This window comes from Balaenoptera acutorostrata, chromosome 14 (genome assembly GCF_949987535.1).
Source record: "Balaenoptera acutorostrata chromosome 14, mBalAcu1.1, whole genome shotgun sequence".
Lineage (NCBI taxonomy): Eukaryota > Metazoa > Chordata > Mammalia > Artiodactyla > Balaenopteridae > Balaenoptera > Balaenoptera acutorostrata.
The window spans coordinates 69100574-69124636 of NC_080077.1; the positions used below are offsets into that span (position 1 = coordinate 69100574).

The 24063-nt window shown below is 42.9% G+C and overlaps 1 protein-coding gene across 5 annotated transcripts in view; it reads right to left on the minus strand.

The window, feature by feature from the left end:
* Nucleotides 1-24060, minus strand: part of GJA10 (gap junction protein alpha 10) — a 30984-nt gene extending 6924 nt beyond the window's left edge. The window contains exons 1-5 of one of the 5 annotated variants that reach the window (XR_003621838.2): nucleotides 15077-24060; nucleotides 7764-9137; nucleotides 7367-7514; nucleotides 6129-6221; nucleotides 2298-2426 (exon numbers count right to left, since the gene is read on the minus strand). Coding sequence is in view for 1 of the 5 variants with exons in the window: in XM_007198541.3 (XP_007198603.3) it covers nucleotides 9099-9137; nucleotides 15077-16516 (1479 nt within the window). In the remaining 4 variants the exon portion in view is untranslated. Of the gene's footprint in view, nucleotides 1-2297; nucleotides 2427-6128; nucleotides 6222-6591; nucleotides 9138-15076 lie in introns of those variants that run through there. The other 4 variants (XR_003621839.2, XR_003621837.2, XR_009005255.1 and 1 more) reach the window with 4 other exon arrangements.
* Nucleotides 24061-24063: the final 3 nt, after the last annotated feature.

A 24063-nucleotide genomic window follows, 5' to 3' on the forward strand; every position in this document is an offset into this window, starting at 1 on the left:
ATTCATCCTAGGATGTAGACAATAATCTGCTTGAATATTTTTATATTTCACCTCCTCCCCACCTTTTCCTAAGCAAAGTTTAAATGCAGAGAGTTCAAAGTTGATGCTGGATGTTCAGATTCCTAAGTGGGGAAAGAGTTTGGACGTCTCACTCAAAAGCGCATCGAAACAGCAGGAATCGTGATTTTGTACCAGAACTCAGCAGGCATTGGCTCCTAAATAGCAAGTTAGAACTGTTTTCTCAGCCCGGGAGTAAGTCCCATTCATTTCAACACTTCCCCAGGCCTCTGCTTGCTCTCGGAAGCATAGGATAGTAGGAACTTCTCCATCGAAGGACTTGGCTGCTGAGCCACCCAGCTTCCCAGCCCAGGACCTGCCTCCCCCGGGGACTCACCTGAGGGGGTCTGAATCACAGCCCTGGGGGTGCCGCCCTTAGGTGGCCATCCTGGGGTTAACGCAGCTGGCCCAGAGTAGGAGAGAGCAGGACAGATGTTAGCCTGAGGTCTGTCCCTGACGCAGGCAAAAGCATTTCTTTGTCTCTTCTTTCTCCAAATGCTTTGAGTTGAATTCTGAGGTTTTTCCACCCTTCTCTAGTCCGAAGGCAGATTTCATTCTGAGGCTTTGGACACGACATGGCCAGGAGCCCTCCCTACCCCCACCTCCCCCACTCACCAGGCACACACCTTACCCTCACCTGATGATCATTTCCTTCTCTTGCTGCAAAACTAGTTGGCTTGCAACCCACAGAGAGCAGCTTCCCTTGGCTCAGGGGGCATGTTGGCCCCTGGCCACGTTTACAGGAAGGTGTGCCGGACGCCACAGCCGGCGCAGGGGAGAGATCAGCTCCCTCCCTCCTCTGGGCCGGCTGCAGGAAAAGTCCTGAACAGTCTGATGTGGGGATGGGGTGGTGGGCAGTGGGGACTGGGTGGTTGATTTTGTTTCTTTCTTTGTGCCATTGTTTGGACGATATTAAAGCTGCATGTAAAAGGGGAAATTAGTATATGACGTAGGCGAAAAGTGAAATCATAGTAACATATGTTTTAGTATTATTAACTTTTTTCTGTACAAATATTAGTGCTAAATGTTTAAATATGTATGAATGCCAGAAATTTGTTCGTTCATGCGGTAGGATTAAAACAAAAAAAGGCTTTTCTTTGAAAATAGTTCCACTTTTAAAACCTGCCTCTGGGTTTTTGTTTTTTCTCCTGTGTGTATGTATGGTGCGTGCTTGTCTGAGACAGATTGTGATCCAGCTCTGAGTTGGAGGTACCGTTTTTCTTGTGGCTGTTGGGATTTCTTGGCCTAGTGGAAGAGTTCTGTGCTTCACCGTGAGGTTTGCCTTTGGGAAAAACTGGTGACAGCTCGAGTTTAAACTCGGTTGGAATCACGTGATCCATCACAGGCGTGTGTTCTGGTGGAAGAGTCGGCCAACAGTATTATTTTGGTTTTTTAACTCTCTTGTTGCCTTTTTTTAAGTGACCTCCTCTTCTTTGGAAAAAGGAATGTTTTCTGCTCGTATCGTAACAAGGTCCAAACCAGCTCGTTGGCGTGACTGACCCTGGTACCAACACATGTGCATCTGGCAGTCTTGAGCCCATTCGTGCCGTCCCCGTTCTGTTGTCTTGCGCGGCAGGCCTCCCGCTGGGGGGCGGAGACGGGTGTCCTCTATTCTCCTCCCTGCTAACTCAGCCCACAGCCTCCTCCCACCAGCCCCTGCCTCGCGTTTCTTCCTCTGCCCCAGTCACACCCCTGCCACCCTGGCCGTGGGAACTGGTTAAAAACACTGCTGGAGAAACTGTCTTTCGATTTCTTAGAGATGTGAACAAGTTGTTGGGATTTGGTTCACTATCCACCAGGAACAAGCGACTGGCTTTGTGCAATTGTTGACGTGACGTGTCTGTGTCTCTTACAGCTCTGAACCGTGTGCTTGTTAAGATTATTTCCGGGTTGATTCAAAGGGAGGACTAGCTGGGGACCAGAGTCCAAGTTCCCTCAAGTGGAATTTTAAAAACCAGCCTGTCTCCTTTCCCTGGGATCCCTTAGTGCAACTCGTGTCTTTTCTGAAAGAGAAAAGCAAGTTAACAGCAAGGAATAGCATCTGCACGGCATGGTGACATTTAGTGGTATCTTTAAGGGTCCATCCTTACAGATATAAAGGACTCTCCGGCTACGGAATGTTCAGGAGGGTCCCTGCGACAGGCGAGTTGTGTCTCCAGGTGGCTGGGTCAGGCGTGGGCTGTTGGAACGGGGACAGTGGAGGTGGCTCTGTGGCTAGTTAACATCCGCCTGAAACTGGTCCTCCCCTCGGATCTGCCTTTGTTCTACTTGTGTCTCTCTGGACAACCTCACTTCGTTCAGGTTGGTCAGGCTTGGGCAGGTGCATGCTTTGCCGTATGTGTCTGTTTCTCTTCGTTATCCGGGGGTGCCTTGAATAAAAGAACTTCATGACATACTGATTCTGGAACAAAACCGTTGCAAAAACGAACAAAAAAAGAGCTGGCAAAGTCAGTAGCCCACCTGCTCCTTCTCTTCTGGGTTCCCTAACAATGACTCAGGCGTCAGAGGTGATGCTGCACTAGGAAATGTTATTTTGTATAGTGTACAAGTAATTTATTAACTGTCTTTCTAAAGGTATGCTGCTTTTAAGATGCACTATGATTTTGGATTTAATCCTTGTGTTGCTTTCCCAAGGAAGTAAAAAAAAAAAAAAAAAAAAAAAATGCTGGTGATTAGTATGTCAACTGCCACTTCTCCTTGAAAAGGAAGGCAGGGACCAGCAACAGGACTTGTATGAGGGGACTGCTAAAAGCCAGGTGGGCACACTGTGAAGTCCAGTATTACCATCAAGAGGTCTAAACCTACACTTTCTCTTTTAATGCTTTATGATTGCCATTAAAGAAGAAGAAACAAACAAACAAAGGTGTGAAAATGATACGCCTTTTAAGAAACCACTGAATCCTGCCCCTTCAAGCTGATCCACATGCTATGTTGAGCATAATCCTCCCAAAATGTGTAAAAGCCTGCAAAGCTTTTTCGAAACCCTATTAGCTACCTAGTTCTATACATTATACCCCATTTCAACTAGGAGCCGCTTAATACATGACTTCAAACTGTGCCACTAGTGCTTAACAATGGTTGGAGGAGTTGCCGATCAAGAAGGCAGCCAGAATCAAGTTTTGTCCTCAAATCACTATAAATAGTCAAAGAAACATACTTTTTTTTTTTTTTTTAAAGAATAAAGCTGGGACTTCCCTGGCGGTCCAGTGGTTACGACTCTGCACTGTCAATGCAGGGGGTACGGGTTCAATCTCTGGTCAGGGAACTAAGATCCCACATGCCACACAGCGCGGCCAAAAGACTAAAAAAAAAAAATAAAGCTGCTCACTGGACCATGAGTTGGTCTTTCGTCCCCAAATTGAGGATTTTGCTGTAGGTTCAGTTCCTGGCGAGTCAGTCTTCAGATCAACGCCTGTGTGGAGTTGACATTCGTGCAGGCAGTCTGTGTGCATGGGGGCATTGTGTTCAAGCTGTGTGTGCCGAATACAGCCCGAGCCATCTCCTGACCCAGGCATCAAAGACGGATGCCGTAGAATAGAATACATTTGTACACAAAACTGCGTGCAAATAGTCTTTGTACATAGAAAAGACCTATTGTGGCAGATGGAGGATAAATTATTCAACCGACGGTGCAAAAACATTTCTTGCAAAAAAAAGTGTATAGTATTTTCCTACACTCCACCCTGGGAGATAATATTTATATCACATGGATATCAGTGCATTTTCATTGTAATATGAAAAGGATGCTGCCATTTTGTAAAGAAAACCCACTTGGTTGCAGAGGCCCACCTTCGTAGCTTTGATTGCCTGTTGTGACATGGTGTGTGCATTGCACTCTCAAGCAATGGACAAACAGCTCTGACTTTCCTTTCCATTCCAGTGGACTGACCTCAGATAACACAGTGGCCTCCTTAGACACAGAAGTGCACCCAGAGCCTTCATTTCAGGTAGACTCCCCTGCGGTGCCAAATGTTCCCGTGGGGACAGGCAAGAGTGAAGGGACTTGGACAAAAAGGGTTTTTCCTACAGTTTGATGCTAAGTCTTCTACCAAAACATGTCTGGAGACAGAGGGGTGACCTCCACATGAGTCCTAACAATGCATTTCGCAGGTGTAAATGCTGGGATGCCCGTTCATGCGCCGAGGTAAAAGACCTGCCACCTCTAGTGAGTGATCGGGAAGCTTCCGCAGGCGTGCAGGAGCTTCGGGCGCTGGTTAGACACGGTGAGCCATTCAAGGCAAGCACCACCTTTGCTTGTGAGGCCCGAAGGGCCCGTGAGAATTTGTTCCAGAACCAGTCTGATGCAAGTGCACCTCTAATCTATGCCTTACAAACTCCAGAGGCCATATTCAAAACAGGGTCTTCTCAGTGTATGCAAGGGGCTGCAGCCCCTCTCCTCTTCCTCCCCAGGTCAAACAATACGGACAGTTTTCACACATATCTACCTGTATAACCCTCTGTACCTCTCATAACTGGTCAACGACTGTAACAGGTTACATCAGGTGTTTTTCTACATACTTTTTACACAGATTCTATGCGATTAATGTAACTTAATTCAATGCATCATTTTATTGTACTAGTTCTTAGGCTTGTCTTTATTTTCTAAGTGATTGTGGTTTTTCTTGTGGTTTTTAACTGTAAAAAATGAAATGGCTGTTGATGCTTATTCTCTGTAACTAAGAATTTTTACCTTTTTGGGGGAAAAAAAAAGCATTGCTATGAACTAATGAATTGAAACTTCATTTACTCATTGTAAATATACTATTGTGCAAAAAAAAAAAAACTCAGTTGAATTGCTAGTGTTAACTGAATTTTGTCTAGACACCATTTCTGTTGATGAAATAAAGACATATCATTACACATTGTAAACTGATTTTCTCTGATCCCTATGTTAGAGATTACAGAGCTGGAGGCCTCAGGAACTCTTTCCTCCCAGAGAAGCCATGTCTCTTCCTCTTGTTTTGACCCTTATCTGCTACCTGATTAATCTGATTAGAAATCTTAAAAATGTGATAACACTAATGCGATTCCTCAACTCCCAATTTAAAAAATCCCTAGTGCCAGGGACTTCCCTGGTGGTCCAGTGGTTAAGACTCCATGCTCCCAGTGCAAGGGGCATGGGTTCGATCCCTGGTTGGGGAACTAAGACCCTGCATGCCACATGGCACGGCCAAAAAAACCCCACAAAAATCCCCAGTGCCTATGAGAGTAAACAAAAGGCATTAAGCCCAGTTTCCTGGTTTTGATATTGTGTTATAGCTATGCAAAACATCACCATTGCGGGAAGCTAGGTGAAGAATATTGTTTCTTAAGGGCATGTGAATCTACAATTATCTGAAAATAATAGGTTTAATTGAAAATAAAAAGGTAATGAAAGTAAATGGGGAAGAGGAAAAACCAATGCCAAGATACAGTGAATTGCAGGCAAGGATTTTAGAATTGTGATTAGGGTGTACATACATCTAAGCCAGAAAAGAATATTTGATCATTTGAGTCTTGGATTTTGATGTAAAGGGAAAACAAGATATTGAATGGTGGGCAGGCCAGACAACTTGAGTGCGTGGGACTCATAAGTGGTCTGGCCGAGCTGGCAGTGAGGATGGATTCACGTGATGGCAGGAGAATGCAGTGCTGCCGGGATCTGAGCTTCCCGAAGTGCATGGCCTTACCCCACCTACCAGGTGGGAAAACTGAAATTACCAGTTGCTGAACTCCACTCCCTCCACGGGCTCCCCACTGAGGCGAGGGCTTCAGGGACCATATAACGGGACTAGCAAACATGCACTGCTGTGAAACATCTTAGGTGTCAGAGGTAAAATAGAGTCCTTTGCCTGAAGACATGAAGTTATTCAATCCATTCTAGGAAAACGGTATCATGGTCCCAAAGTTTTCTGTAGGAAAACCTGGTCACTTAGAACTGATGATCATATGCACCTTCGACCCCAACATTAGTGCTTGTGGCAGGAATGACAACTGTGGTTTGATACAGAATAAGGCCCTTATATCCTGCAGAAGGGAAGCATTCGAACACCACCCAGCCCCAAATGGGAGGCAGCCATTCTCTTTCCTACCTTGAATGTGCACCTTAGGTGTGACTTGTATCTACTTCCAGAGCAGTGAGGAATCTCAGTCTGCCTACTCCCTGCCAGCAGGTCTGCTGTATGCTGTTCGGAAAAAAAATTGAGCTCGTCTTTGAAATAGTTCTAGAACTTTCCACCCTTCTCCAACTCATCACCCTCACCTCCTCAGTTAGGATGCATTGGCAAGACCATACTCCACGTCTAACGCCAGCTTCTGATGGTGCCCAGAGTGGGATGGGCTTCCAATTCTCCCCACTGAGCACCTCTGCCTTCCTGGTATAAATGAATACGATAGTTCCTGGTATCAGAGAATCCAGGCCCAGAGATATGGAGAAAGCCGCGCATCCCACATCACCTTATGAAATTTCCTTTCATTTGACTCAAGAGCATGATCCCTTCTGTCCCTACACCCACCCCTGGCTCCTACAGATCCCAACATCTACTTGCTACTGGCTGCTTTGTCAACCAGAAAGAGGCATGACTGGTTCTCCGTGGCTAGTTTTCACTCCCTCTCCTTGAAGACAAATGGACCCGAGGCAGTGACCCTCATCCTAAAGCAATGGACGGAAACCTTCAGAGACACAGCAACATTTACTAGAAGCATTACATTTTACACTGCATCCTTTTAACTTCTTTTTTTAACCTCTATTTGTGCTGTACAGTTGATGACCCTATAGAGGCTTTTGAGAGTAAAGGAAATTTAAATTACAAGAAAAGGTATGGGGGAAGTGGGGAACACTGCCATATAGGCTCTTGAAAGAATCTCTCATAATAAACCTGCGGACAAGGCAGGACAGGACACCAGGGAATAAGGATTAGACTGGAGGGTTGCAAGTGATGGGTAACGTCTGGTCTTTGGCATCTATACATAAACATGCATGCACTCAACCAACACTGGGCTACATACTGGGCATCCAAGATTTAAAATGCACAGCCTTATCCTGAAGGCTTTCACAGGCTAGTCGGGTAGACAGATGTACAAACAAATCATTGTGCAGGGGCTGCTGATGGTCACAGACAAGAGAGAGGGCAGGGCTTCCTGGGAGGAGCATGGGCCTCAGAGCAAACTAGATCTGGGTCTGAGTTCCAGCTGCAAAACAGGCACTTCAGTTGGAATTTAGCTGTGGGGCAAGTCACTTGATCTCTCTGAGCCTTCTCTGATCTATAAAATGAGGACAAACAACGACTTTACACAGTTGCACGTGGCATAGATAATGCGGCCTAAGTACCTGGAACATGGTATGCCCCTTAAAATGGCACCCAGCTGGGCTTGGCCCCGGCATCGTTTCCATCCACCTGGTCTTCACAGGCTCTTCTACCAATTCATTGTGGAAAAGATCACACCCCTCTTCACATCTCCACCCCTCACTTCCTCCTCTGCAAATTGGAACAGAGAAGACTCAGGAGCCGTTCGGGCTAGAAGCACAGACCAGCCCCAGCCAGCACTGGGCTCCGTTCTGCAAAATCCTGGGCAGTTACCCAGGGTATTAGGGTTCTCCAGAGAGACGGAACCAATAGGAGATTTTATAGAGAGACAGATATAGATATAGACACAGGTTGATTGATTGGTTGATTTGTTCGTATTGGCCCACACAATTATGGAGGCTAAGAAATTCCACAATTTACCTTTTGCAAGCTGGAGGCCCAGGAAAGCCGGTGGCATAGTTCTGAGAACTATAGAGCCAATGATATAAGTCTCAGTCCAAGGGAGAAGACTGATGTTCCAGCTCAAATAGGGAAAGCAAATTCACTCTTCTTCCACTTTTTTATTCTATGCAGGCCCTCAACAGATTGGCTGCTGGTCACCCACAATGGGAAGACGATCTGCTTTACTCATAGCGCAGCCGGGTTAGGGCACAGGAGGTAGGGAATGAACATGAGGCAGGAGTCAGCCCATGAAGGCTTTATGTGCCAGGCTAAGGAGTATGGATTTTATCTCAGCAGGATATAGATGATGCAGACCTTTGTGTCTCTGGAACAAATTGATTCTCCCAATAACTTGAAGCCTTTGTTACAAGGTGTGTGGCCAGGGATAGGAGAGTCTGGCCACGGGATAGAGGACAGGGCTAAGTGGCTCCTTCCATGGGAATTAAGTCCACCTTTATGATTCTCAGAACTCAGACAGTAATGACCAGCCAACCAGCCTCATCGACTGGATAGTTAGTGGACATCACACAGCCATCCACGCCTCTGTGCTCTGTAAGAAGTGTTCAGTGCTTTTTTGATGCACCTCTCCTGGATGGCTCGGGACCACTGGGAGGGTGGGGAGGGTGAGGAAGTGGTGCCGGCTTCAGTCACTCCCCTGGAAGTTGGGAATAAGATTCCGCAGCACCTGCTGGCCCACAGTCATGGCATCACTACTGACGATGATCCCAGCAGAAGGATAAAGTCATGTGATGCGAGTGTTTGCCAGTGCCATAATCAATATTTTATGTAATGGCATCTAGGGACGAACATCCAGCTGCTTCATCCCCAAGAAATGAGCTGACGAGAGGAAGAACACAAAAAGCTTCCCTCCAACTTCTGGTGTACAGACAGGAAGCATGTTGAGCCCAGGCTGCAGGCAGAGCTCCCAGCCTGCTCTGGAACCATGTTCAAGGGTCCAAACTGCTGCTGCTGCAGAGCCCGCTACTGGCAGGGATGGTAGCATATCTCACTCCTCCTCCCCGCGGATGGCGGCTCTTGCCCCTAGATTTTCTCTGATGGGGTAGAGTGCCTCCCTGGTGTATGGAGAGCACTGGACCGGCCTCAGGCAGCATGGCCAAGTGGAGCAGTGAGAGGCTGACCCCAGCGGTCAGGGAGCCCAGCTGGGAGCCCTCGATACACAGCCATTGCCTGGTTCATGGTTCTGGAGGGGATGGTTCTCAGAGTTCCTCCTGCAGTTTGAGCTGACAAACATACAACTTCTATCTCGCAGATGCCAGCTGCTCCTGAGTCTGTTTTTTCTGGTCCCAGGATGCATTATTTTTTCATAATGGATGAAAGTTCTAGAAGCATGTTCTGAAACAAAGCAAAATAGACTCAAAAGGCTTGTAAAAGCCAGTCCTGCCTACCCACCTGAGACTCTTCGTGTGTCACAAATATCCCAAATCCAAACAAAAACTTCCTACAGAAGACAATCCCACCACATTGCCCCAGAGATGAACGTGCGTGTAAGAGGTTCTGTTCCCCAACAGCGCTGCGGCAGAAGATCTGAATCCCACCTGCCATCTCCTCCTCCTCATCCAGTTGTGGTTGTTTTGTCCAAAATCCAGGTCTAATACTAAAAGGCCAACCTTTTCCTAAGCTCCATCTTTGTCCCCTCCACAATTAACCAGAATTTTTGACTTTGCAGCAATGTAGAATGGGAAAACTGATCCAAATGTGGATGTTCCATTTTGTAATAATCTATCTTAAAAATATGCTACACTTAGGTTGCCTTGTGCAGGGAGAGCAGGAAGCAGCAATGGGATATGGGAGAAGGACTTGGGTTGAGGCAGACAAGCTTGGGATAAAATTCCAGCCCATTCACTCACTCAGTAAATATTAATTCATGTCCCTGCTATGTCCCAAAGACTGTGCTTTACCACATCCTAATTGCATGACTTTGGACAAGTCATCTGTTTCCTTATCCTTAAATGGGAATAATCACAGAGTCACAGTGAAGAAGCCCATGGCAGTGTCTAGACCACAATCAGGGACTCAGTAAAGTGGGAGTCTTTCCTCCTCTTCTTTAGACTCTTTGGTAATTGATATATTATGTAAAGCTCCTCTGCCAAAAAGTTCAATAAATTGTAACAATCAACTCTTCAAACACCCATCTAATAACCCCTGTTAATAATGTTGAGTCAAAAAAACCTTCCCAAATGAGGCAAAGAACCTAGAAGTCACAGAGATTTTAGATTTAATATAATATTAAAATTTTAAAGACACCATACACAGGGATAAGAAATAAGCAGACTGGGAGAGTATCTTTCAATACGTATATAGACAAGGAGTTAATACAATATCATAAAAGAGCTCCTAGAAATCAGAAGAAAAACAAATAACAGAAAAACAGACAAGGATAATTCATGGTAGAAATACAGATGGCTAATAAACATATGAACAACCTTACTAGTAATCATGGAAATGTAAATTAAGACAAACATTTTAGAAATGTTTGGAAATGTTATGAAACATTTCTAGTTTGTCAAACTGGAGGTGGGGGGAGATAACGTCTGATATTGGCAAGAGTGTGGGGAAAGAGTGCTAATGCACTGGTAAAGAGGATCAATTGGTATAGCCCTTCCTGAGCAAAAATTGGCAGCATCTATCAAAATGTAAAATGTGCATGCCCATTAAAACCAATAATTCCACTTCTAGGTACCTATCAAAGATATATGTATGAAACATTCACTGCAACATTGTCTGCGGTAGAAAAAGCTTAGAAAGGCTAAATGGCCATCAAGTATCTTATGGTTCATCCATTTCATGGAAAAGCATGAGGCATATAAAACCGAGGCATCTCCATGGGTGCTGATGTGGAGAGTCCCTGAGACATCATTAATTAAGCAAAAGCAAACTGCAGAGACATCTCTACAGCAGGATCACATTTATATTTTTGAAAAAAATAAAAAATATGTGTGGACATATATTTGTCCTCAAAGACAGATTGTGAATACAGTGAGGAAGGTAGGGGAACACACCCCATTCTGTTCACAGTGATTGTCTTTGGTGAGGGAAGTGGGAATTGAGTCCAGGTGAGAGTGAGAGATGAACCCCCACATGGTCAGGTTCACATTTTACTCTTATGTTCTTCTACACTGCTTGAATGTCTTTCAATGAGCATGTACGACTTTAATTTGAAAAACAAGAAAGAAGAAAAAGACTCTTCTTTCAAACGATTAATAGTGGTACCCCTGGTCGGAGCCACACTCCCCTCTCACCTGGACACTGTGCAAGCCTCCTAGCTGGTCTCCCTGACTGCACTCTTACCCATTGTCTTGGTCTATTCGGGCTGTTATAACAAAATACCATAGACTGGGTGGATTATAAAGAACAGAAATTTATTGCTCCTATTTCTGGAGGCTGGGAATTCCAAGACAAATGCACTGGCAAATTCAGTGTCTGGTGAGAGCTCCTGGTTCACAGACAGTCATCTTTTCACTGTGTCCTCACATGGTGGATGGGAAAAGGAGCTCTCTGATGCCCCTTTTATAAGGGCACTAATCCCATTCATAAGGGCTCCACCCTCATGACCTAATCACCTCCAAAAGGCCCCACTTCCAAATACCATCACACTGGGGATTAAGGTTTCACATATGAATCTGGGGGGGACAAACATTCAGACCATAGCATCTCTACAAGAGACTCATCAGAAACAGTGATTTTAAAAATATACGTATCAGACCACCACCACTCCTGCACCATCCACCTCAAATTCCTTTCCATGGCCTATAACGCCTGACCGATCAGCCCTTGCCCATTCCAACCTTGTCCCTAGCTCTCCCCTCCATGATCATGGCCCAAGGGTGCTCCCCAGGACCTTGGCACAGCTGGCACCATCAGCCATGCCAAGGTCCTGGGGTGGGTGGGGCATCGCAGGCAGAGGGACCAGTAAGTGCAAAGGTCCTCAGCTCTGTGGAGCTACAGGAGAACGCTCTTTGTTAGCACTTTAATGTCACAAAAGATTGGAAGAGGTCGCAGGGCAACCTTCTTCCTAATGCCAAAATCTTCCTCCTCTACAGTGGTGGCTCTGAGCTCTGGTTGCACATTGGAATCACCTGGGAGTTTTAAAATATAGTACTAGGGGCTTCCCTGGTGGCGCAGTGGTTAAGAATCCGCCTGCCAGTGCAGGGGACACGGGTTTGAGCCCTGGTCCGGGAAGATCCCACAGGCTGTGGAGCAACTAAGCCCGTGTGCCACAACTACTGAGCCTGCTCTCTAGAGCCCATGAGCCACAACTACTGAGCCCACGTGCCGCATCTACTGAAGCCCTCGTGCTCTAGAACCCGTGCTCCACAACAAGAGAAGCCACCACAATGAGAAGCCCTCGCACCACAACGAAGAGTAGCCCCCACTTGCCGCAACTAGAGAGAAAGCCTGCGTGCAGCAACGAAGACCCAACGCAGCCAAAAATAATAAATAAATTTAAAAAATAGTATTGGTGCCCAGGCTCTATCTGCAGAGGTTCTTATTAGGGCATTTTTCAAAGCTTCCCTGGTGATTTAAAGTAGAATTGGGCATTGAGGATTACCACTCCACAGCGTCTCTGACAGGTGAAGACATTCAACGATGAGGAAAGTCTTCATCACAGAGGGTAGCATGGGTTCCTAAAACTCAACCAGCATTCTTCCCCATGCTCACTCGGCCAGACTAAAAATCTGCTCTCCATGCCCAATTAAGTCTTTCCACAAAGAACCAACCTTGACAGAAACTTATTTAGTAATCAACAAGCTTAGACTTGAAAAAACTGCGGGGTTTGGGTGACGGCAAGGGAAACGTCTTGGAGTATAAATCACGGCTCTTCCAGGTGGTTTTTCTGACCTACAATAGCATGGATTTCTTTTGCAGGACAGTTCTCTCTAAGGGGAACAAGTGGCAAAGCAACTGTGGTACCTACCAGAAGTCATTTCACTCTGAAACACCAACTGCTGCAATCAGAATACATCTGATTGAGCCCTAAAAATTCGGCCCTCTGGGAACTGATACAGTGTAAGAAGCTGTTTACAGTCCATATATTGAAAGTGGATGCCAGCAATCCTTTGCTTGCTGCACTAATTTCCAGTGAAAGATCCCTCTGTTTGCAGTAAGTATGACGTGTCAGCTACAGTGCTCTGGAGCTGACGGCTGTGGCCTCAATCCCCAAGACTTCCACCATGTGGGGAGTGAAGTGGCCTGTCAACCCCCTAAGAGGCTTGGGGGAAAGTGACCATTAAGTAGGAAATCTCTGTGGCCAAAGGCATTATTTATAATTCCTAGAAACATAAACAGGGAAGAAAGAGGAAGATGAAAAAAGAAAGAGGGCCTGTCACCTTCATCATCTTTTCTCCAAGCTCCTCAGCGAGGCTGGTCTCTCCCAAAAGATAATCTGAGATTAAGAAAATCTGCTTCAACTAAACACCGCTTTTCCTTCTCAATTTTCTGTTAATACAAAGGCTCCTCTCACATGGAGTGAGGTACAGGAGAGAGAAAATGATGAAAATGGTCATGCTGGCTTCACAAATGCAGATAAGAAGCAGTGGCCACTGGCAAGGTTACTCTAAAATGGTGGATCTCGGGAGTTCCCTGGTGGTCCAGTGGTTAGGACTTGGCACTTTCACTGCTGTGGCCCAGGTTCAATCTCTGGTCAGGGAACTATGATTCTGCAAGATGCAGGGCATGTCCAAAAAGTAAAAAAATTTAAAAATTTAAAAATTAAATAAAATAGTGAATCTCAACCCTGGCTGTACATTACAATCACCATGGGAATTTTAAAAATACCAATCCTCCATCCCATCTCCAGAGATTCTGGTTTGATTGGAAGTGGATGGGTCCTGGGCATGGAGATTTTTTTAAAGCTCCAGATGACTCTGACTCAAGCCAGATTTGAGAACCCTGCTATAGTTTGGCATAGGGTTCCAAGCAGCCATACAATAACCCTACACGTAATCTCCTGAGAAGACAGCTGGTCACTGACAAGAAATGAGTATAAGTTTGAAAAAAAGCATTTTAGGAAAAATCTAGGTATGATGATTCCTCCTCAAGGTATGGCGTTAGCGCAGTAACAAAATATCTCATGGGAGATACGAAACTAGGGTAGAAGGATTCAATCATTATTAACACAAAGAATGAAGCAAAGGAAAAAGCAAGGGCATGAGTTCAACCAAGTGAACTCAACTGGGAAGTTCCCCTATTAACTTGGGGGACTTTTCTTTTTAATGGAAAAAAGAAAAAAGTTGTTAGGAGCAGTAGGTAAAACATGTGTCATTCTCTCCCTTTTTTTTTTTTTTTTCAGAATTGAGAAGAATCCACAGTAAATATCCATTATGTCTTACAATGGCCAGGGAATGTTTACTCCACAGTGGCTTTTCAGAGAACAGAACTATCAATACAACATTGATCTTCGTCTTTGTGAAATATATCAACAAATATTTGTATATGACTTTTAAATTCCAGAGCTATTAAAACGATGGAGCACACCCTCCTTCCTTAGTGAGACAAGGGCAACTCAAGGTTACAAATGACCCCTCTTCTGACCCATTTTCCACACTCTGATGCAAAGAGCTGTCTAAAGTGCCACTGCGATCCAGTCACTCCTCTGCTGCACATCCTCTGTGGGTTCTCCACTGCCTCCCTGCAAGGCCTCCATGCCCCCTTCTCCAGCTTTCCCTCTCTCTGAAGCCCTCCTACTACTCTGCGCTCCAGACACACGCGGCTCCCCAGACAGCCCTGCTATGTCACACCTCTCAGCCTTTGTCTGTGTTCTCCTTGTACTGGGACAGCCTCCTTCCATGTACCCCAGTCCTCCCAGGTCTGGAGAAACTCATCACATCTTTCAAGACTCCATTCAAAAGTAGCTTCAACTATAAAGCTTTTCCTGACCCATCCAGAAAGAATGGACTTCTCCCTCCTTTGCCCACCACTCCCTCTAACATGGCACCTTGCACTTGACCATTTATACGTTTACCTGATTTCCCATCCAGACTCTGAGCCCTTTGATGGTACACATGATATTTTATTCATTTATATACCCAACACTTATAAGACTAATTGATATAAAGTTTTCAGTAAGTTTATTTTACGAATTAAATTCAACTGAATGTGTTCAATGAATGAATTTAACTCTCCATAAATTAACCTCTCTCTCCTCCTTTCCCTCTCTCTCAACACACACATATATACACAAAGAAGGAGAAAACAGAAGGCTAAGAAGTAACCAAAGTGGAACACCTCTTGTGAAAGTTCCATGATCAGTCAGGCTGTCTGTCTTTACTTACCATTGATGTTCTGTGCTCAGTGGCTGAAGGCAGAAGTGAGGGGCTGTTTTCCCGGTGTGGAAAGCCCAGGCAAGAGCTATTTCGAGAACTGGAGCTTACTGAGTCACTGTACAGCTGTCCCTTTTCAGACAGCAATCTGGACAGAAAGCTGGCCTTGCGACTGCCCATGCAAGATCCGTCTGTCTGGACTCTGCTCTCTCTCATGCTGCCATCGCTGTGTCTGCAGTGACTGTGTAGATCTGTGAGAGGCTCCCCTGAGGGTTGCAGGTCCTGGGACTGCTCCCAGGGTCCTGTTGAACGTGATGGACAATGTCTAGGAGCCATCGTTGTACCGAGCCAGGACTGGGGCGTTGTAGTCTGCAAGCCAAAGGAAGACCGGTCTGGTTGCTGTCCCGAGTGCTGAACTCTAGCACCATCATCCCAGGGACACGGGCTGTGGACATGGAGCTGTCCTCTGTGCTGATACCCCTCGGCCCAGTCTTTCTTACTACAGCAAGGGTCTACCTCAAGTTGCCTGGGCTGTGGGATTTGCCACATGGTTTTAGAATTCGGCACGTTGACTCGGAAGACTTGCTGTTGATTGCTGGCTTGAAGTAGAGAGACTCTTTCAGGGAAGGGAGAGCAATTCATACACTGCTGGGCCGCTGAATATCTTTTCAAATGAAATGGAGGTCCCCTTTCGTCCTCAATGCCCTCACTGCTGGGTTTGTCATAAAGTGCCCTCATGATTTTCCTGATCCCCAGATGAAATATTTCCAGTACGTTGAGGAACAAAGAGACGGCTGCAATGCTGTGCATAAACAGCATGAAAATGGTCTTCTCTGTGGGCCTGGACACGAAGCAGTCCACTGCATTGGGGCAAGGAGGTTGAGTACATTTGTAAAGGGGGTGCATTTGCAACCCATAGAGGATATATTGGCCTATCATGAACCCTACTTCCAGCACAGATCTGGTCAAGATGTGTAAGACATAAGTACGCAGAAGACATCCTTTCAGAGGGACTTTCTGGATCTTCTTCTGCTCCTCCAGCTTCCTCAGTTCTCTATCTATCTTTTGCTGCTCCTCCAATTCAAGCTCTGGATTCTCCATCTGGGCTCTAAGCTGTGACTTTTTCCTCTGCCTCTCCTTTTCAAAGGCCCTGAGGCTATAAAGTGCATGGCCCATGTATACCAGAGAGGGAGAAGACACAAAGATGATCTGAAAAACCCAGAACCTGATCAAAGAGATAGGGAAAGCATCATCGTAACAGACAGTGTTGCAACCTGGCTGCTGGGTGTTGCAGACGAATGCTGACTGTTCATCATCCCAGACATCTTCAGCAGCTACACCAAGTATCAGCATCCGGAAAATGAAGAGGATGGTCAGCCAGATTTTCCCCACCGTGGTTGAGTGGGAGTGAACTTCCTCTAGGATGCCACCCAATAAATTCCAATCCCCCATGGTAAGGGACTAATGTCTGAAATGTACAGAAAACACTGAGGTTAATAGCATCCATGGATGTCATATATAAAGACAACGAGCTCATCAATACAGCAGGTCCTCTCTTCATGTCAACAAAACTACAAGGGATTTTCCAGCTCTAATATTTATGGCCTGTGCTTGCTGAAACAGGATATTTCTAAGGAATATGTTTTGGGAAAAACACTAACGACCCTCCCCAATCTGACCCAATTCCCTTCCTGTCCCCTTCTCTCCTACACAAAGTTGACTGTCATTCTGGTATACTCATTGGCCATCATATTTGTACAATGCATTCCATTCCAAAATTTTGCTCATTTTTCTAACATATGAGAAGCCATATTTACCATACATCCTACATGATCTTAAATAAGTCTCAACTCCTCCAGGAAGTTTTCCCCAGCCATCCCAAGTCAGAGTGATTTTTCCCATTCCTAAATTCACACAATACTAGTGTTTATACCACTCACTTGGTACTGTGCCTAAAATGAGTTTTGTGATAGTTGTCTTATGTTACCTTTCCTGAAAAGGTACTCTTTTTGCAGATAGGGACACTTTCTATTTCATTTTGGTCTGGCACACTAAGGTATCAATAAATAATAGTGGATTGAATTGTCTTTTCTTTTTAAAACTCAGTTCCTTGACTCTATCACTGGAAAAATCATCAACAGAAAAACAAAATAGATCCTCATTATGTATCATCGATGGCTCCCACTGCAAGACTGAAAGTACAAGTAAAGAAAACAGAACTCAGCCAAATAAACCTTCAGGAACTGGCACAGGGTAGCAGTAAAGATTAAGCAGGCTCAGAAACAGTACCAGCAATGACATATGATTACATCTACAAAGCCACATCTGGAACAGCAGGTTTTCACGGAAGCTCTGCTTACTTAGAAGAAAAGTGGGTGGTGGTGGTGGTGTGATGAATTGGGTGATTGGGATTGACATGTATACACTAACATGTATAAAATAGGTAACTAATAAGGACCTGCTGTATAAAAAATAAATAAATAAAATTCAAATCAAACAAAAACAAACTAACAAAAAAAAAAAAAAAGAAGAAAAGTGAATATAAACTGCTTCTCTAGCAAGCTTGGGTGCTGGGAAAGAATCAAGGCATAGCTGATATAAATAGGTTACTCGGTTTACCCTGAAAAAAACAAATGTTTTTCAAGGTTCAATGAAGTTAAAATATTTGAGAGCTTAAAGGCTTCTAAGATGTGGAAGACTTCCATGTATGAAAGACATAGAAAAAAAACAGGATAAGTGTTATTAAGTTACAACAGATAATGAAACAATTCTCTCCTTCCATAATTCATTCATTCAACAATGTTTACTAAAATGTTACTATCACATAGGCATTGTGCTAGATGCCAGGGAATTCAACAATGAAGATATACCTGGTCCAGCCCTCACAGTACTTAGTCACCAAGGATGCCCAGTAACGTATAAAATGGACAGTGAAAAAAAAAACAAATGAATATCAACTCAAAAATACAAGAGAAAAAAACATGGAACTGTTATATTTTCCCTACTTATCTCCAAACACAAAAATAAATTCCAGATGGAATACAAGTATTAAATGTAAAAACTAAACTATAAAAGTATTAAAGTAAAATGTAAAAACATATTTTATAATCTTGAAGTAGAAGGCGGCTTTTTAAGCCCATTAATGCCAGAAATTATAACTGGAAAAAACTTACAGATTTTACCCAACAAAACTGAATGGCAAAAGTGGAGATGTCCAGAAGGCAACAACAACAAAAGTTGCAAATTAGAGATAAATAAACATTTGTGAATAATCATTGAATAGGTAGAGACCACTTAGGGACAAGAAGAAAAAGCAAGCCAATGACAAAACCTTGAAAAATAGCACAGGGAAAAAAAGTCTACAGATGAAAATGAGAAATGGCCAAAGAGAAAGAGGGGGAAAACCATTAAGGGCAATGTCACTGAAACCAAAGCAGGACAGAGTTTCAAGAAGAGAATAGCTGGGCTTCCCTGGTGGCGCAGTGGTTGAGAATCTGCCTGCTAATGCAGGGGACACGGGTTCGAGCCCTGGTCTGGGAAGATCCCACGTGCCGCGGAGCGGCTAAGCCCGTGTGCCACAGCTACTGAGCCTGCGCGTCTGGAGCCTGTGCTCCGTAACAAGAGAGGCCGCGATAGTGAGAGGCCTGCACACCGCGATGAAGAGTGGCCCCCGCTTGCCTCAACTAGAGAAAGCCCTCGCACAGAAACGAAGACCCAACACAGCCAAAAATAAATAAATAAATAAATAAGTGAAATTCTAAAAAAAAAAAAAAAAGAAGAGAATAGCTGACAATGCTAAATACACATACACATACCGCTATTTAAATAAATAAATTTAATGGTGGGATATACCATGCTCAGGGATTAGAAAACTCAAAATTTATAAAGACAATTCTCCCCAAATTAATTCATCCATAGATCACTGAGTAAAATAAAATCCTATAAATATACATATATGTATATGCATATGTATAGGAAATATATGTGTATGTGGCTATAGAAGTATGGAGAAAAAATACAGAAGGGCACACATGAGGAAGTTCATATAGGTTACTGGAGGTCTGTAGGAGAACATGCGGGTGGAAGGGGGAGCTTAAAGGGAGAGGCAAAAAAGAAAAAGGAAAAGGAAAAAGACTCTTCTAAGAAAGCATGACTGATTTTAATCTAATATATACATTTATGTAAATTTATAGCTGTATGTACATACATATGTATAAACAATATTTTAAATAAAATTTGTAAAGTAGTAGGTACCTGTCAGAATTTGGAAGAGGTATTAAGGAGGCTTTTTTTACTCTATATACTTGTGAATTGTTTGAAATTCAAAAATTAAAAATGTAGTCATATCTAGCACATGCAAATAAAAAATTAGATTTAAAAATTGTGGACTTCTGCCTCATTAACAGAAGCAATAATTTACTAAGCTCTATCCTCTCTTAAAGAGTTTAGGTCCTTTCCCATAATTATTCCTTTAAAATTGTCTGGCCATTATTCTTTATTTAAAAAAAGAACTCCTTTAGCACTTAAAAAAAAAGCTAGAGCTTCTATTTTCTGTAAAAACCCCAAGGTGAAAAAGCTAGCTCATTTTATCAACTTATTCTCTATTTAGAAATCCTAAACTATTTAATGCTTCTTTTTGCCACTCTTGCTTTAAAACTAGGAAATTATAATTTTTAAAAAGAAAAGGAACACTGAAAAACAGAAATACATGAAACAGAAATACAATCATGCATATTAGCATGCAAGAGCAAGATCCTTTAGACAAGCGTTCCTGTTTCCTAAAAATAACTATTTTTTACTATTAAATAACTACAGGTCCAAGAAATATTCTTGAATTTTCTTTTATTATCAATCAAATACTAATTTAGCATCTCCTGTGTAAAAAGTCAGTGCTTTCCTGAATTTTATTTCAAATATTATCTTTGTATCCCCACAGGGATTTCCTATATTTCTCATAAACAAGAGATACCATATATTTACAACTTACCTTAGGAGTGGATAAAAAATTATTGACTGGGCTCAAAGAACCTTCAAGTTGGACCATGTGCGGCTAATTAGTGGAAATACTGCTGGTTGCAGATGTAAAGGCTCTGACCCACTGGCTGTGGGGACCAATGCAGAATAAGCTCAGTCATTTTGATCAATGGAGTCTAACCTAGTCCTCCCCTGAGGTCAAGATGTCCTTTGGTGCTTTTTAATTCTCTTGTCATATTTTTTTCTAATTGGCACGAAGCTGGAGCCCCTCCTAGTATATCATATTTGGAAACGAAAGGTGAAACAAATGAGAATTTTCCTTTGTCGTTTGTGGATGACAATGGTGATTTGAGTTTGGGTGCATTTCTTTCAGTCAATTGATTGCTCTGGGAACTGATGTCGCAGATCAATGGGTCATGTCCAATTTCATCAACGGCTTCCTGGGTTGAGTCTGGCCTCACCAAATGGGAACAATAACAGAGTGACAGTCAAACCCAAAGTGCTCTTGCAAATCATGCCAGGCTGAAAGGAGAAATAGCTCAAAATGAAATTAAGCATCTTTAGACCACCAAGAGGGGGCTGTGCCTGTCTGTAGGTTATGTGTTCTAGCAATATTCTATTAGGCTGAAACAGGCAGCTCAGGAAAATTTTCTTTTCCAGTAGAGAATGTGAGAACCTTAGAAACCTATATCACATTTTTGTAAAGTGTTTTAATTCAGAGAGGTCAAATGATTTGCCCAATGCAGACAGAGACCAGATCTCCTAACTCCCAGCCTTGTAGCATCTTACATTAGTCGCATCTCAAGTACACAATCTAACTGCCACCTTAGAGGAGTTGACAGCAAGGGTGTCCCTAGAACACAGCTCCGAGGCACATTTCTAAATCCGCTCTTTTCCATATAAAATATAGAAAGTACATAAAGTTATTGACACTTCATAAGTATCATCTGCCTATTCTATTTTCATATATTTAATTTTAAAAAATAGATGATAATGAAAGGTAGACAGGTAAAGAGGTTAAATTTCCACTACCCCGGCACACTAGCCTCAAATACAAACTGACTGTCAGAATTAACTAGAGGTGAAAACACACGATGTATTAATATGTGTATCTGTGTAGTACTGGGTACATTGTCCAAGAAAGCCCTTGACATTTAATCCTAAAAGTCAGCTGCAAATTAATACCTTTAATGCATTTTACCAGAGCCAAAACATTAAAATCATACATTTATGCAAAGAACAACTCAGAAGCGTACGTAGAGTAACTCCTAATATTAGTTGCCTCAAGGAAAGGTAACCCAGTGACTGGAGAAGAGGTGAGATGGATACTCTTATATGGTTCACTGAACAGTGAATGTATTACCTATTCAAGAAAATATATGTGTAAACTAGAAAATAAACAATAAATGGAACCATATATCTGATTTTTTAAAGTCTTCAGCAGGTGAATCAATCTTATCACTTCACTCTTGAAGACTTAGCAAGTAGGTGAATATCTTTAAGACAGAGGCACAGAGTGGGCAACTCTCCATAACCTCACAGTAATAACTGGAAATTATTGATGAGGTAAGTAATATTAGCACTGCACAGCTGTGGGAAAGACACCCACTGCCTCATTCCAACCGGCCCAAAGGCTGAGCAAAAATTAGCACACTAAAGGCTGAGAACCACTTCCACAGACAAGTTTTTTTTTTTTAAGTTCCTTTTACTCTCACCGAAAGTTATGCTCAATCTATGGAGTCACTAAGAGGCCCAAAACACACGCAGAGAAACAGAAGGGAACAGAAAGCCTAGAGAGAATAAATGTCTCAGGATAGAGGAAGATGCACACAGGGTGAGAGCTTCACTAGCCACTGCCTTTAGGCTAGTCAATGGTGCCCGTATTCACCATGCCACCTTGTTCACACCCGGTGATATAAATTCCTATGGGCAGAAGCGGAAACCAAAAACTTCGTGACTTGCTTTATTGCAATGTTTGCCTTATTGCAGTGGTCTGGAACCAAACCTGCAGGATCGCTGAGGTCAGCCTGTACACACTTTACCAAGGTATCTGCTCACTCACCCCTAGTTCTTGAAATATTTCCTGCACTTGTTTTTTGTTGAGTATTCTCTCCAAAAATGTTTACAGTGTGGATCTTTGAGTGATGAATATTAATGTTTTTTATTAAACCCTCACATTTGAATAACAATTTAAATGGATATAAAATTTTAGGTCCAGTACCTTAAAAATACTGTTTCCTCACAGCCAGCATTGCTCTTCTGAAGAGTAAGGTCAATATGATTCTTGTTCCTTTATGCAAGGATTGACTGTCTAAAAGCCTTTAGATTTTTCTTGTCGTCTTTGATACTCCTAATTCCGGTGTGTGTCTAGATGTGGGTGCTCTCTTCTTTCTTGTTTGGCACTCTATGGCCCTCTCAGTCTTCAAATGTTTTCTTCCTCTGACCTCATTTGTTACTTAAATGTTGGCACATCTGCTTCTGTCCTTCGTCCCACTTACGTCTGCATTCATTTTCTATTTATCCTTTTTTTGCTGCCTTCTAGAAGAGTTTCTCAATCCAACTTTTCAACGAATTCATGCATCAGCTGTATCCACTCTATTTTCATTCCCTTTTATTACATTTATCTTAAATATTATATTTTTAATATTTCTACGTGGTTAGTTCTGATTCTTGCACCACACTGACAAAATCTTCTCTTTTTCCTTTTAACGTTTATTGGCTTTATCTTAGATTGTTATGGTCTCATGTAATCCTGTTTATTTTCTTTTAAACCAGTGGTATCTCTTAGTTGCTACTTCACTTTGGCTCGTGAACTCATTCACCTGGTGGTAAGGGTTCTGAGTGATAGAATGCACTGGGGAAGGGCTGAGGGCCAGCCCTCTAGGCAGCCCCAGCACTACAAAACCACAGTTCATTATTTTAGTTTGTTATCTACCAAGTAATCCTTCACATCAGGGCTTCTCCTGCAGATGCTGGACACTGTGGGAGAAATGGCAATTTCATAGAGTACAAAGCCTAGATTGTAACCCATCAGTACCACCAGTCTGAAGGGGGGGAGGGATGAATAAATAATGCATAGCTAGTTAATCCTTACCTGTTTTTCCCAGATCTTCACCCCAAAGGAGTTTTTGTGCTGCCCTGATTTTGTCTGTGAGGACACCTGCAGCACAGTTCACTGTACCACTACCTGCTGTGAGAAAGCAGGCAAAAGCAACTGGTTTTTTCCAATTAATCTGCTCCAACACATTCAGCCAGCCACGCGTTCAGTCAGCCACACCCTAACCAGGAAGCACTTCAAAATAGCCCCCATGTTCTCTGGGAGTTTTACCTTTTTTTTGTTTCAATTATTATCTAAGCACACTAAAAGAAACATTCTAATCAAAATATAACAGAACTTTACATGGTTTTATTTATACATTACTGGTAAAGAAAGCAAACTTTATATAAAAAGTTTTATACAAATAAAAAAGTCCTTGGCTAGGTACAGCCATTTATGTGTGTGTATACACCCAAACATACACACACACACACAAAGTATTTTACATCATTATAATTTTACATATTTACAGATATACTATTTAAATTATTTTACAATTTACCGAAATGAGGACAGGCAATTAGAAAAGCAAATAAAAATGGATGAAACAAACTAAATAATGGTTAAGCTTAAAATTCTACAAAACTATTTTTAAAAATCTAGAAAAGAAAGTCATTTCTTTGAAATATCAAAACTAAGGTTTCAATACTGTTTTGTTGTTGCTTTTTATCTTAATAACAAGTTCTAACCTGTTTAAAAATAAATATCGTGACCAATAACAGGTAAGCAAATCAGACTGATGTCAGGAACAAGGTGAACGTGCTGGCTTGAGATTAAGAGTCAGCAAGTTATGACAAATGCAGATTATTATCTGGTAATCAAATGTCATAAAACTGCCCTCTCCTTCCCCATTAAAAACATGAAGAATTCCAAGCTTCTGTGTAGTTTGCAATATCAATTTAAGACTCCAAGGAATTCAGCAACTTAT